At 45.7% G+C, this 15,413-nt stretch overlaps 1 protein-coding gene across 15 annotated transcripts in view; it reads left to right on the top strand.

Moving 5' to 3' along the window:
• Positions 1 to 12,706, top strand: part of LOC125514048 (serine/threonine-protein phosphatase 7 long form homolog) — a 48,610-nt gene extending 35,904 nt beyond the window's left edge. For 11 of the 15 annotated variants that reach the window (XM_087518244.1, XM_087518247.1, XM_087518246.1 and 8 more), the window contains 9 exons: positions 2,812 to 8,411; positions 8,775 to 8,829; positions 10,042 to 10,123; positions 10,205 to 10,810; positions 10,890 to 11,156; positions 11,231 to 11,433; positions 11,517 to 11,822; positions 11,896 to 11,991; positions 12,072 to 12,706. In XM_087518244.1, coding sequence (XP_087374370.1) covers positions 8,351 to 8,411; positions 8,775 to 8,829; positions 10,042 to 10,123; positions 10,205 to 10,810; positions 10,890 to 11,156; positions 11,231 to 11,433; positions 11,517 to 11,730 — 1,488 coding nt within the window. In that variant the 5' untranslated portion in view covers positions 2,812 to 8,350 and the 3' untranslated portion in view covers positions 11,731 to 11,822; positions 11,896 to 11,991; positions 12,072 to 12,706. The remainder of the gene's footprint in view (positions 1 to 2,811; positions 8,412 to 8,774; positions 8,830 to 10,041; positions 10,124 to 10,204; positions 10,811 to 10,889; positions 11,157 to 11,230; positions 11,434 to 11,516; positions 11,823 to 11,895; positions 11,992 to 12,071) is intronic. The other 4 variants (XM_087518257.1, XM_087518258.1, XM_087518260.1 and 1 more) reach the window with 2 other exon arrangements.
• Positions 12,707 to 15,413: the final 2,707 nt, after the last annotated feature.

Raw genomic sequence — 15,413 nt, forward strand, 5'->3', positions numbered from 1 at the left:
GAAGGCTTGGAAGATAAGTGAGTCCATCAACTCCAACGACATCACTGAGTATAGAACCACGACCTAAAGGCACCTTACTCGTCATCTGAAAAGTCTGCAACATGAACGTCGCAGCCCGAAACGAGTCAGCACATGGAATATGCTGGCAATGTAACACATAGAGAGCAATGAAAGAATAAGGCTGTACTATATGCATATTTGGCTGGGGGAAAGCTCTATGGTTACAGTTTTGCATAAAGCCAATTTTTCCCTACTGCAAAGGAATACATTTTATTTAACTAACATGGTGGTTGTTAAACATTGAGAGTGTAGACACCCTCTCAATCCCAATTAAACATCATCATTAAAACCCAACAAATTAATTAGAGTAACATGATGAGATTCACATGATAATCCAAGTACTAGATACTCAAAATGTCCATAACCGGGGACACGGCTAACCATGATTAGTTTATACACTCTGCAGAGGTTTGCACACTTTTCCCCACAAGACTCGATCTCCTCCGTTGGGATTCTCGCACTACATGGTGTTCGAGAAACGGATGACCGAGACATAGTCTTTCAGAAGCGCTAGCACCTTATCATCGGGTAGACCGTTACACCTACTTTCCCCTACATCTGCTAGTCTACCACTGTAAGAGTTCGCACAACTTAACTATGCTAGAGCCCATAGTAGCTTGTGGCTGCACACGGAAGTTTCTAGTATCAATAATCTCATGATCCCTTTGAGCCTGGGTGGCGGTCCAAAAGAAAAACAGGCAGTCGCTGGAATACCCAGGTGCCTCAATCCACCCAGATGTGTATTTAAGTTGCCACCTTAGACAAACCATTAATTTAACAATCTTACACTGTCATGGATACACTCACCCAATCCACGTCTACTAGCATAGCATGGCATAATAAGCAAACGTAGAAGTAATTCCCAAGGTTTGATAATAACAGGTAATTGGTACTACCTCATCTACTTCCCAAACCCACAATTTAATTAGATCTTAATCATGCAATGTGTGAGGATTGATCTAATGCAATAAAACCTGGGTAATAGGAAGTATGATCAAAGTGTTACTTGCCTTGCTGATGATACGCAAAACCTAGCGTTTCGAAGTAGCAAGCGGCGCACTCCGGGTACTCTATCGCAAACCAACAAGCATACAATAAGTACTCAACTAGTGCACAGGTAAAACTCAAATAAGAGATCTAACCAGAAAGTTCAACTTAAAAACTCCGGTTGGCAAAAAGAATCAAATCGAACGAAGCAACGAGAGACAAACGGCAAAAGAAGCAAGCTTCATTTACTATTCTGGATCCAGATCAAATTTTACAAAGGCAAAAACTTGTTTGAGTTGGTTAAACAGAAAGAGGGTTTCGAGACGAAACTCCAGGCACTTGAATCGCTTGATTCCGATAAACGAGCGAAAAGTTATACTAAAACGAAAATCAGATCAGAAATCGCGATCAGAAAAATCGTGGATTTAATCCGAGAAAAAGAAAAACGACGAACAGATTAACGAACGAACGTTCGTTATCTAGATCTAAATGATGAACACGTTCATTAAAACGAACGAACGAGCAAACTCTCGCTAATTAACTAAATCGAAGAAAAAAACTGATCTATAAAAGAAAACGAATCTAAAAAACCAAAAAAAAAACCCGGTGAAAACCAACGGTTTTTCCAAAAAAACCGGCGGGCGGCGGCGGTTCGACCTCATCGGCAGTGAGCTCCGGCGGCGGGCGGCTGCAGCGGGCGGCGCGGCCTAGGGTTAGGGTTGGGGCGGCGGCTTGGGCTGCTCGGGCCCCAGGGGCGCGCTATATAAAGCCCCGGCCAGGGAGTCCTGGCTGGATACGGCCCGTAGGTCGGTTCGTGTTTTTTTAAAATAATCACGCTCAGAAAAAAAACAAAAGGAATACTAAACGGACTCCAAAAATCCCGAAATAAATTTTCCCCGGCTTCGAAAATCAAGCCGCACAGGATGAACATTTATTTTGGGCCTAAATGCAATTTTGAAAACACGCATTTTTCCTAAATTCAATTAAAATAGCGAATAAAACTAAAACAAAATCTTATTTGATTTTATTATTAAATCCTCAATATTTCTTTATTTTGGGAAAGTCATTTTATTCCCTCTCTCATATTTTTATAATAGAAAATAAGTGAAGATAAAATAAATAAAATCAAATGATCCTATTTTCAAAATTTGAGAAAACTCAAATATGAAAATAACGAAATCCCCAACTCTCTCCGAGGGTCCTTGAGTTGCGTGAAATTTCTAGGATCAACCAAAATGCAATAAAATATGATATGCAATGATGATCTATTGTATAACATTCCAACTTGAAAATTTGGGATGTTAGAGAGTAGGATGTAGGAGAGTAGTGATGCATAGAAAGTGTACTTGATATGTTGTCCCGTGGTAGATTTGATCAACCGTAGTACCGCCTTGTTGTCACTGTTGTTCTTAGATTCATTTGTTCGGATCTGATGCCGTGCAGTACTACCGCATAACAGGTGCGGTACTACTGCTCGTGCGGTACTATCGCTCCTCCGGCGCGGTACTACCGCACGGGCCGCGGTACTAAAATTCTACTACCGCTTCGAGCCCCGGTACTACCGTGCCACAGCGCGGTACTACCGCGACTAGGAGCGGCACTAAAAGTTTAGTACCGCGCGAACAGGCAGTACTACCGATGTTGTTAAATCTTTTTCATGGCAATTACCATATGCACTTTCTACTGGTTTCTTGTGTTTTGTTGTGGTCTTTGTTTTGACCCGTCTCGCTTCTCGTGCGTGTTTGTGTTTTGTGTGTGTCTTAGGTGGTGGCTCTGGTGTCCCTGCTCGTCGTTCCAATCCAAGCCGTGACACGGGTTCCAAATGTCTACGCAACCAAGAGGATGTTCCAGAGGGCTCCAATGCCCCCAAGCGCAATGTCAAGACCACTGCTAGCAAGGTCAAGGAACCATCAAAGGACATGGATGAGATACCTCTTGCTGAGTTTGTCTCTCTAAGGAAGATCAACCCTTATGCGAATCCTCGTGCAAACTTCAGAGGGAATGAACTGTTCTGGACCAAGCAGCAGAATCTCATTTACTTGAATGTGATCAAGGCCAAGCAGAACCTGTATGTGGATGTGCACTGGATCGACATGCAACACACGAGGGATGAGAAGCATCGTGACTACTTTGGTGAGGCCTTGGATCTCGTGGAGCAGTTTGCCATTGAGGATGTGATCTCTTTCCACCTGGACTATGACCCCGAGCAGGTGTCCCAGTTCTTTGCTTCGGTCCACTTCCATTCTGGGGAGGATCGGAGGATTACCTGGATGACCAATGGACGTCAGTTGACTGCTACTTGGAAGGAGTTCATGGAGTTGCTCAGAGTGCCTGATGAGGGGCTCCACACGCCTGTTGGTGTTCGCCCTCATGCCAACGCCGAGTCAGCAAGCAAGGACAAGCTTATGCCATTCTATGTTGAGAAGAAGCTGGCCAGTGGCAAGTCGACATGGGTGCTCAACTCGTTTCTTGACATCATGCACCGGATCTTCCGCCACTCCCTCTTTCCTCGCATTGGGGACAAGGACAAGGTGCATGCCTTTCTTGTGGACATGTTGCTCATTTGTGAGGAGGCACGCGTGCCTCAGACTCAACCACTTGATGTCTCACATATCATGTGGTGCGAGCTTCGGTTCGCGGTATTCACCCGCAAGGTACCCATCTACGGCCCATATCTGTTCCTCCTGATATCGAAGACTTGGGAGAAGATCTATCCCACTGAGGAGTTTTTGGCCCCTGACTGGATCCGTCATGACTCCATCAGACTCCGCATCAAGCCCCAGTGGGCTAACACTACTACTCCTGCTGAGGCTGAGGCTGAGGCTGCTAAGAGGGCTGCTGATGAGGAGGAGATTGAGGAGGAGAGTGCAATTGAGGACAACTCTGCGGGATGTGCACCTCCCTCCACTGAGCCCTCATGGGCGAAGAAGCTGAAGGCCAAGATGAAGGCCTTGTTCTGCATGCAGGCCAAGGGGCAGTATCAGACTCACGTGGCCTCCAAGGAGAGTCGCCGCCGCGACAAGAAGATCATGAAGGTTTTTGGAGAGGATGTTTCTGGCGGCTCCGAGGAGCACATCACTCCAGAGTCCGAATGGATGGCCAAACAAGGCTACAAGTGGATTGATTCTGAGGAGGAGCCCATCCCCGCCGCCGAATCCGATGAAGACCGTGCGAGCGACTACTACGCTTGAGCCACCACTTGTGTTGTAGGTGTCCTCTCTACCTTTTTGTCGTCTCAATGCCAAAGGGGGAGAGAGTGTGGAGATTTGCCGTGTCGTATCGTGTTTGCTTCGCTTGTGTTTGGTTTGTTGAACCTTGTTTGCTCTGGTTTGGTTTGAGTCTATTTGAGCGTGTGAGACTTATCTATCATATGGTGTAAGACATATGCACTCTATCTATCGCACCTTACTGAGCTTATGATATATTGTGCTACTTAGTTTATGCTCTTATTTACTATCGTGCTTAGTGTTAGCATTATTATTGTAAGATATGCCATGTCTATAAAATATAGGGGGGGTGTTGATCCTAGTATGTGTGCCGTGCAGTCCAGAGCACTCATCTAAATAGCACACATCTAGGGGGAGCCCGTCTATATTTTAGAGATTTATGGTTTGCTCATGTTCTATTCTTTCTCCCTTGTGCAAATCCCGTATTGTCATCAATCCACCAAAAAGGGGGAGATTCTAAGGGCATATTTATCCCTAAGGTGTTTTGGTGATTAATGACAATGCATTTGCAGACTAATCGTGTGTCTCGAGTATTTCAGATATTTCATGACTAGGCACGGTTAGGAGCCCCTCGAAGATTATTGAAGATGGCGTTTTTCTACGTTCCTTTTTCGGTGGATTTTAGTCGTAGGAAAGCTATTAAGAGGGGGTTCGCTTTGGAAAGGTTTGGGTGGAATCGTCATGTACACGTTTACTCCTCTTTGCATCGCCTTTCCCTTAGCACTTTGGAGCATCCTCCATTTCTTCGAGTTTGTGCAAAAAGAAGAATTCCTAGTGTTGTTGTTCTGGGGCTTGTGGTAGTACTGCTCCTAGGAGCGGTAGTACCGCAGGCCCCTGCGGTAGTACCGCAAGCCTTTGCAGTAGTACCGCAGGAGGCCACGGTAGTACCGCTCCTTGGGAGCCGTAGTACTGTGAGTCCTGGTCCGGCACAGTGTCATGAGCGGAAGTAGGGACGGATGTAATTTTTTACATCCGCTCCCTGCGCGGTAGTACCGCTTGCCTTCAGCGGTAGTACCGTGTCGGATTTTTGCACTATTTGTAAATCAGCGCGATGGGCCACGGACGTTTCTTTTTGTCCACGGCCTTCCCAGGCTGGTTCAACCATGCCTTGCGGTAGTACTGCAAGAAGGGGGTGCGGTAGTACCGCGCGAGCGGCAGTACCGCTTCAGCGTCGTTGCTACAAGCCTGGGCTAGCTCCTGCCGTGGCCACGGTAGTACCGTGAGCCCTTGCGGTAATACCGCTTGGCTGGCGCGGTAGTACCGCATGTCGTGGGCTGGTTAAGTGGATAACGGTTATATTTGTCTCTCCACTATATAAGGGGTATCTTCTTCTCCGAGTTGACTACCTCTTCCAACCCTAAGCTCCATTGTTGCTCCAAGCTCCATTTTCGTCCGATCTCTCTTCCTAGCCAATCAAACTTGTTGATTTTCTAGGGATTGGTTGAGAAGGCCTCGATCTACACTTCCACCAAGAGAAATTCGATTCCCCCCACTAATCCCTTGCGGATCTTGTTACTCTTGGGTGTTTGAGCACCCTACACGGTTGAGGTCACTGCGGAGCCATATTCCATTGTGGTGAAGCTTCGTGGTGTTGTTGGGAGCCTCCGATTAAGTTGTGGAGATTGCCCCAACCTTGTTTGTAAAGGTCCGGTCGCCGCCTCCAAGGGAACCAATAGTGGAATCACGACATCTCGCATTGTGTGAGGGCGTGAGGAGAATACGGTGGCCCTAGTGGCTTCTTGGGGAGCATTGTGCCTCCACACCGCTCCAACAGAGACGTACTTCCCCTCAAAAGGAAGGAACTTCGGTAACACATCCTCGTCTCCACGGCTCCACTCTTGGTTATCTCGTACCTTTACTTGTGCAAGCTTATTTGTGTTATTTCCCTTGCTTGCTTGTGTGCTTGTTGTTGTTGCATCATATAGGTTGCTCACATAGTTACTTGTCTAGACAACCTAATTTGATGCACAGTTTAATTTGGTAAAGAAAAGTTAAAAATTGTTAGTTGCCTATTCACCCCCCTCTAGTCAACTATATCAATCCTTTCACCTTCAAGTGCTAACCTCCTCGGCAACGGCGCTGGAAAAGAGCTTGATGTCTACTACACAACCTTCTTCATGTAGACGTTGTTGGGCCTCCAAGTGCAGAGATTTGTAGGACAGTAGCAAATTTCCCTCAAGTGGATGACCTAAGGTTTATCAATCCGTGAGAGGCGTAGGATAAAGATGGTCTCTCTCAAACAACCCTACAACCAAATAACAAAGAGTCTCTTATGTCCCCAACACACCCAATACAATTGTAAATTGTATAGGTGCACTAGTTCGGCAAAGAGATGGTGATACAAGTGCAATATGGATGGTAGATATAGGTTTTTGTAATCTGAAAATATAAAAACAGCAAGGTAACTAATGATAAAGGTGAGTGAAAATGGTGTTGCAATGCGTTGAAACAAGGCCTAGGGTTCATACTTTCACTAGTGCAAGTTCTCTCGACAATAATAACATAATCGGATCATATAACTATCCCTCAACATGCGACAAAGAGTCACTCCTAAGTCACTATTAGCCGAGAATAAACGAAGAGATTATTGTAGGGTACGAAACCACCTCAAAGTTATCCTTTCTGATCGATCTATTCAAGAGTCCGTAGTAAAATAACACGAAGCTATTTTTTCCGTTCAATCTATCCTAGAGTTCGTACTAGAATAACACCTTAAGACACAAATCAACCAAAACCCTAATGTCACCTAGATACTTCAATGTCACCTCAAGTATCAGTGGGTATGATTATACGATATGCATCACACAATCTCAGATTCATCTATTCAACCAACACAAAGAACTTCAAAGAGCGCCCCAAAGTTTCTACCGGAGAGTCAAGACGAAAACGTGTGCAAACCCCTATGCATAAGTTCACGAGGTCACGGAACTCACAAGTTGATCACCAAAACATACATCAAGTGGATCACGTGAATATCCCATTGTCACCACAAATAAGCACATGCAAGACATACATCAAGTGTTCTCAAATCCTTAAAGACTCAATCCAAAAATATAACTTCAAAGGGAAAACTCAATTCATCACAAGAGAGTAGAGGGGGAGAAACATCATAAGATCCAACTATAATAGCAAAGCTCACGATACATCAAGATCGTGCCGAATCAAGAACACGAGAGAGAGATCAAACACACAGCTACTGGTACATACCCTCAGCCCCGAGGGTGAACTACTCCCTCCTCGTCATGGAGAGCGCCGGGATGATGAAGATGGCCACCGGAGAGGGGTTCCCCCTCCGGCAGGGTGCCGGAACAGGTCTAGATTGGTTTTCGGTGACTACATAGGCTTGCAGCGGTCGAACTCCCGATCTAGGTTTCTTTCTGGTAGTTTGGGTATATATAAGAGGTGTTGGAGTCGGGAACAAGTCAGGGGGGTCCCCGAGGTGGCCACGAGGTGGGGGGCACACCCAGGGTGTGCCCCCACCCTCGTGGTGGCCTCGAGACTCCTCTGGTCCATCTCCGGTACTCTGTGGGCTTCTTCTGGTCCAAAAACAATCTCCGTGAAATTTCAGGTCAATTGGACTCCGTTTGGTTTTCCTTTTGTGCAATACTCAAAAAACAAGGAAAAAACAGAAACTGGCACTGGGCTCTAGGTTAATAGGTTAGTCCCAAAAAACATATAAAATAGCATATAAATACATATAAAACGTCCTAGATGGATAATATAATAGCATGGAACAATCAAAACTTATAGATACGTTGGAGACATATTAGTGGGGGACTGATGCAGACGAAGGTGGGTGGGGGCAGCAGCGAGCGGGACGAGCACGCGCACGAGGAACGGATCCCGCCGCCGCCAGTCGTCGCCTGGCTTTGCCCGACATCGTTTGCTGGCGGCGGCGAGGTGTGGCGACCGGCGAGGGGGGTTTTGCGGCGGTGGTCGGTGGGACGCCTGCCCGAGTCACCTCACAGAGACGACGCGGGGGGGGGGGGGGAAGGGGGTTCGGGAAAAGTTTTCTCAGAATACACTTCATTTAGCAAGCATGAAGGGGCTGCGAGCACGCCACTGGCGTTGGATCGATGGTCATGCCTCAGCGGCCCCTTCTTACTCGAGCTCCAGATCCATGGCACCAACAGCGAGGTAAGCAACGACACCTCCTCTTCCATCATTTTTTCACCATCTCCAATTGAAGAGCTTTATTAGATTTGCTTGGGTTTGTATGAAAGGTTGACTAAAATTTTGAAGAATGTCCCATATACTTTAGTGCTTATATATGCTTGTCTTAAATTCTTATGGCTTGATTTCTGCCCATAGGAATTTGACTATTGGCTTTGTTGTCTCTTAAAATGGATAATGGATAATACACATTTGGTGACTAAGCTTGGCGACTAAACTTGGCGACAAGCTCGCCGTCTCTATTCTCGTGCACTTCTTACTGCATGTATCCCCGTCTCTATTCTTAGGAGACATGCTGAAGAGTGTCTTCCTCTCGTTGCTTCACAGGGCATGTCAAGAATTGGCAGCCAAGGATCTCCATGGAACTGAGTGGCATTTCTTGGTGATATTACAATTTGAGCATTCCGTTTGAAGCCCCTTTATTTTTAGTCGTTGTGCTTTTATTGTTTTAGTGTAGCACTTCATGTCACAACTGAATGTTGAATTCATTACTTCATGAGTATGTGTGGCCTTTCTCCCTCTGTGTGATTCTATATCATGCCTTCTAGTGTTTTGTGTTTTAGATGCCCTAATCTCCTTGTATTTGAATGTCATTTATTTAGCTATTTTGAAATTTATAGTGCAACTTCTTACTTAAATGCCATGTCCACGTGTTACCAAAGATAGAAAGAAGAAATTAGAATGGGCGACTGCCAACCTGGCACTGCCTAGCTTCCTCTCAGGGGGTGAAATCACTGTTCTGACCTTGTCAATGTTTATAGTCACAAACTGAACTCGACGTGAAAGTATTTCATGATTTGACCCTTTTAAAAATGCCAGAGCCCGCGGCGTTTCCACCCAACATAGAAACACCGAGCAAGCTAGCGTTCCCTGTCAACACGGAAATGCCGAGGCAGCTAGCGTTTCTGCCCTGGCCCACAGTCAGTCTGAACCCGCTGTTTTCGCCGACGTGGCACGCGTGAAACGCCAAGGTCCTTGGCGTTTCTGAACTAGATTAAGTAACGCGCGCGGGCCGCGGGGGCCTAACCTAGCCCACTCGCAGTCCCAGCCCCGGTCGGGCAGTTCTTCCAAGACGAACTGGCGGCCGCCCCCTCCCTCTTCTTCACCAAATCTCCCCCAGATCTGCTATTTTGATATTAAAACGAGTAGATCGGAGCATCCCCGAGTTGCTTGAGGTATTCTCTTCCCAATCCTCCATTTATTTTCAGTCAAGATTGGCTATTGTAGATGCATTTTTTCAAACATGGTGGAACCCTAAGATGAGTTATTAGTGATTTGTTTGATGAATATTTTGGGTACATTATGTTTAGAAAGAAGACATATGCTCCTTGTGTTGAAGTATTCTTAGTTAACTTGTTTAGTATTGGATTTAGAGAGAGACCATTTTTTGGATTAGGTTGAACCTATTGTTTGTTAATAATTAGTTGTGATAGATTCTTTAGGATAAAATAGGTTGAAAAGAATTGGTGTTGGCAATGTCGTTCGTGATTTGTATCTTTGGGATAATTTGTAGTAGTTCTCACACGATTTTGTATATGATGCGGTCATAATTTTAAGCATATATCATAACAAATCCATTGACCTTATTTTGTAGGATGTTTGAGCCGGATAAATATCCCGGCCTTGATGATTATTACGAGGAGAAGCATCGTGATGTGCTAGTGGAAAGAGGGGAGGTAATTATGTATCTACATTGTTGATTCTCATATTGTGAGTAGTTTAGAGAAGTATATAAATTGTGCATGTGTTATTTGTAGGTTCCTCCAGTACTTCGTTTGAGAGGCCACAACCCACGTGAGTCCTTGAGGTATGACCGTCGCTACGAGCCTTATTTTAGAAGAATGGATCTTCTCCAGTTTGTGCTCAACTTTAAAGGCACACCACCATGGCTGAACTCGACGGCCATTACCGCCCTTACGGACCGTTGGAGGCCGGAGACGCACTCTTTTCACCTTGCTCTTGGTGAGGTGACCGTCACTTTGGAGGATATTGCGATGATCTCCGGTCTTCCGATCGAGGGCAAGGCTCTTACCAGGAAGGTGAGGTCTGAGGGGTGGCGACAAAAGGTTGCAGGTTTGGTTGGTATTGAACCTCCCCCGTGGATTCATGAAACAAAGAAGGGTCCTAGGCCATCTGGTGTTTTCTTCTCGTGGCTACAAGAACATTTTTACGAGTGCCCAGAGAATGCCAGTCCGGCTATTGTGGAGAGGTACGCCAGGGCTTACTTATGGAATCTTTTGACCCAAGTGGTGTTTCCTGACGGCACGGGAGACACAACCTCGTGGATGTTCTTGGACCCTCTTCATAACTGGGATGTTAAGTGGAGTTGGGGGTCGGCGGCACTAGCCTTCTTGTACCGTCAGGTAATGATAATTTGATGCATTCTCATTATATGAAAGAGATTTTTGCATGTGATTGTTTAATGTGTGTACAAATGTGCAGTTGGACGGAGCATGTATGAGGAGTAAGCCGAAATCTTGTCTTGGTGGTTTTGTTTGGGCCCTACAGATTTGGATGTGGGAGCGTATCCCTGTGGGCCGTAACTTCACCATTGCTCCGGAAGAACCTTGGGAGTGGCCTTTTGACGGGGATGAGGAGCGATATCCCACTATCGCATACACGTGGGCTAATGTCCAAGTGTCGAGTATCGCCGCCATGGGGCGGTACAAGGCATACATAAGCGAGCTTGACATGCTTACTTACAACCAGGTAATTATCAAATCCCTTGCCATCATTACATATTTTTTTTGTTGTGCATGAGCTAGTGACATGTTGTGATGTAGGTTAATTGGAGGCCGTACATGGTACTTAGGCAGTTCCCTTTGAGCAATATGTGCCTTCGTGACCAACATCTTTGGTGTGTGCGTTGCCCCATGATATGCTTTTTTCCGGTGGAGTGGCATCTTCCACATCGTGTTTCGAAGCAATTTGGAGTACAACAACGCACACCGCCGGAGTATGTTGAGACAAGTGTGGTGCTACATAGGTGAGAGTTTCTTGTACCATATGTTGATCAATGTGTAACCACGTAAAAATGAAAATGATGCCGATACTTCTCATGCTTTGTAGGACGAGCCGGCAACACAACAAGAATGTCATTAATTGGGAGGATCACCATCTTATGTGGGTAGACATGTGGAATGCTCAGAGGAATGCCCGAGTTGAAGATGATCACACACCTGACAACGACGAGGGGGCATATTTAAGGCATTTGGAGTGGCTTCGCAAAGAGTACAGAGTTATCCTTAAGGGTGCTTGGACTCGTGCCGATGTTTGGAAGTAATGCCAAGTGAGGCTGCTGATGGTGCATTCAACAACTCTATTAGGGAGACCATTGGAGCGCACCTAGATTATGGCCCTCTGCATGACCGAGTGGTATGTCTTTTTGTCTCTTTTTTGAACATGTGTCATTTCTTCATGAGTGGTGTGTCACTTAAGTTTTATTCAGGGCATGGAGCTATGGAGATGTATCAATGATAGTAATGTGGTGCTTGGCCGCGCACCTGGTAGAGAAACAGACGTTCTCGTTAGGAGTACTCTACAGGTTAGAGGCCCTCTTAATATGAACATGTGTCATGTGAACTATTTTTGCATATTTACATGTCAATGTCTTTGCCTCTGCAGAAGGTTGTGAATCATTGCCGAACACTAGCCGCTTTACTTTCTTGCCATGGCGGTTCATCCACGAATGTGCGTGCACATGCTCAACATAGAATGGATGTGCTGTCTTCCGCTCGTCCATCTTCGAGCCAAGCACGTGCTTCTTTCGCTCGTCCATCTTCCAGCCGAGCAGGTGCTTCTTCGAGCCGAGCACGGATTGATGAACAGGAAGATGAAGAGGAGACAGACTATGATGCGGATCCGGACTATGTGGAGCTTGGGGCTTCGCAGATGGAAGATGCTCCACCGCCAACTCAACCTTCTCAGCCTTCTGAAGAAGCACGCCGAGTTAGCTCAAGAACCATCCGACGTCCTGGATGGCAGAACACTCTAGAGGGCTGCGTCAACAGGGGGAAGATGGCTGCAAAAAGAGGCAAGAAGTGAAGTGATGACTAATGCGAACTTGTTAGTTCTATATGTGGTGAACTAGAAATGTAGTTAGTGTTTCAGATGGAGCAAATTTGTTAGTTCTATATCTGATGAACTTGTTATGTTTTATGTCTGATGGACTTCTTAGTTCTATGTTAGCAAGACTTGGTAATTATTATGTAAGCTGGATCATGTTAAGTTCGTTGTCGAAAATATGTCTCATTGCTATACTGTTGCTGTACCTGGCATTATATTGTGAAAATTGTTGTTGTACCTTTGCTACCTGTGATGGAATGGATATGGGCAGCAGGGTTTGCTGTGATTTGCATAACAGGGCAGAAACGCCAAGGACATTGGCGTTTATATGTGGCTCGGAAACGCCGCGAGTGGTTGGCGTTTCAGGTGTGAGCGGCAACGTTTCATGTACGTGTCCCAGCCAGCCTCTGTCTTAAAGAAACACCAAGCCACGTAGAGCGTTTCATTGTAGGGTGGAAACGCCATGGACTTTGGCGTTTCTGGGGTACAGCGCAATGTTTCTTGGAGAGGTTCCAGGCAGCCTCTGTCTTAAAGGAACGCCAAGGTAGGTCGAACGTATCTGGAATATGAATATCCACAGCCTTCAATATGCCTCGGTGCCGATCGGATATGATGCATACCTCCCTATTCGGAGGAATGATCGTGCTCCTAACAAGTCTCATGAACCATTCCCAGTTGTCTTGGTTCTCCACGTAGACCAAAGCAAATGCCACAGGCAACACCTGATCGTTAGCATCATGTGACATTGCTATCATGAGTGTGCCCTTGTATTTCCCTGTCAAGAATGTCCCATCTATAGACAGAATCGGTCGATAATGCTCAAAAGCTGCAATGCATGGGCCAAACGTCCAAAAGGCATGACAGGACACTCCTTCAATATCTTGGACATAGTGGTACATTCCTGGGTTTCTATACGACATCGCTCCCAGCAACCTGGGTAGCATGTTGTAAGCCCCTTCTCATCCACCGTACAACATTCTGAGAGCGACTTGCTTGGCCTTCCATGTCTTCCCGTACTTGACCTTATATCCGAACTTATCTTCAATCCAACTCATCAACAACTTCACTTTAATGGTTGGATCCTCGGCTATATGTTTCTGGTATTTATAACCAATGAATTCCGAGGTTAGTTAACGGTGTGTCTTCCGTGCTTCTACGGCTGGCGGTGTGTATTGGTGAGTGGCTTTGCAACTAGTTATCTTCCACCAACCATCTTTCGTGAGTCTTCCATTGACTTTCCATTTGCATCTTTCTACCTCACATTTCACGGTGTATCGCTTGTTGCAGTCCGAGTGAACAACTATGAAAGGCCTGTGGTGTTTGGCAGCATACTCACACAACCACATCCTGAATTCTAGCATGTGCTCGAACATCAAACCTTTCCTCACGTACGACATGAAATCGCGTCGGGTGTACTACTTAGGAACTGTCTAGCCTCAATTGTCTTGCTCATGCCACTGTCGACTATAGCCTTATCTGCAAGGCTAACATCACAAAACAAGGGAACTTTGTGATCCCTACCGGTAATTTTTGTGTACCACTTTGCTTCTTTCTCAGTCAAGCCATCCTCGTCCAACTCATTCACCGAGCCTTCATCATCCGAGTCATCCACACAAGCACGCTGATAGATAATGTCAGGATCCATGTCCTGATGCCTTACTTCAGCCTCTACGTCACCAACAATGTTGTGGTGCCTCTCATACTCTTCGTCGGAGTCATCGCCATCATATTTCAACGGTGCACTACCTCCGAACTCATATTGGGGATACTCATTGGCTTCCACTTCAACTTTATGCTCAACAATAGGTGGCACACTACTAATCGGGCTCACATCATCTACTAAGGTTTGATTTAAGTCAACATGAAAGAGAGGAGCCTTGACCACCTTACTTGTAAAGACTTCGAGTGACTTGACTGCCGAGGATGCAACAACCTCCTTATATGCAACCCAATGCAAATTAGACTTGATAGGCATTGTCTTCATTCTACACTTGTGTGCCGACCCAACATCATATCCTCCTACTAATTCAACTTGGTCACTTGCATCCACCCACTTTAATCTTATCCGTGTTTCTTCCACAACCTCTTCATAACTAGGAGTCTCAAAAAATATCAACACTTCCTCATACTTGTCAACAATATCCACATTCATGAATGCCTCTTTGTCAACACAATGAATATTCACAATCTTGTCCATCTAAAAAAATGGTAACATAAGTATAAGAAATGTACAATGCTAAATATACCACATTGCTAACAAAACCCCTAACCCTAACCCTAAATCTTAACATTAGCCATAACTCTAACCCTAAATCTTAACATTAGCCATAACCCACAATAAGGTATGCTCAACAACATCACAATGCAACACTATTGGAACAACAATACTCAAAACATCACATTATAGATAAATGTTCAATACTAGGGTTAGGAACAATAAGAACAGATCAATCCAAATGGACAAATCCAACCAATAAAAATTTGTGAGATGAAGGAGGTTACCTCAACGAACGGAAATGACACCGGATCCACGGACCAACCCAATCGATTTGCAAGGATTTGAGAGGGGCTAAGTGAGGGACACAAAGGGGGAAAATGGCAAGATCTCGGGATAGGCCAATGGGGAGAAGAGAGTGAAAGGTGAGTGGTGGGTGAAAGCCCCACGACCACCTAAAATATCTGCACCAGAAACGCCAAGGACAGTGGTGTTTCTAGAAACGCTAGCTTGCTCGACGTTTCCACCACGCCACGTCAGCATGCAACACGTCCTCGGCCTGGCAGTGGGCCAGGTCAGGAACGCTAGCTTGCTCGGCGTTTCTGTGTTGCGTGGAAACGCCGCGGTCCCTGGCGTTTCTAAAAGGATCAAAACGTGAAATACTTTCACATCGGGTTCAGTTTGTG

The sequence above is a fragment of the Triticum urartu genome, chromosome 4A (genome assembly GCF_056163025.1).
Source record: "Triticum urartu cultivar PI428250 chromosome 4A, HENAU_Tu73, whole genome shotgun sequence".
Lineage (NCBI taxonomy): Eukaryota > Viridiplantae > Streptophyta > Magnoliopsida > Poales > Poaceae > Triticum > Triticum urartu.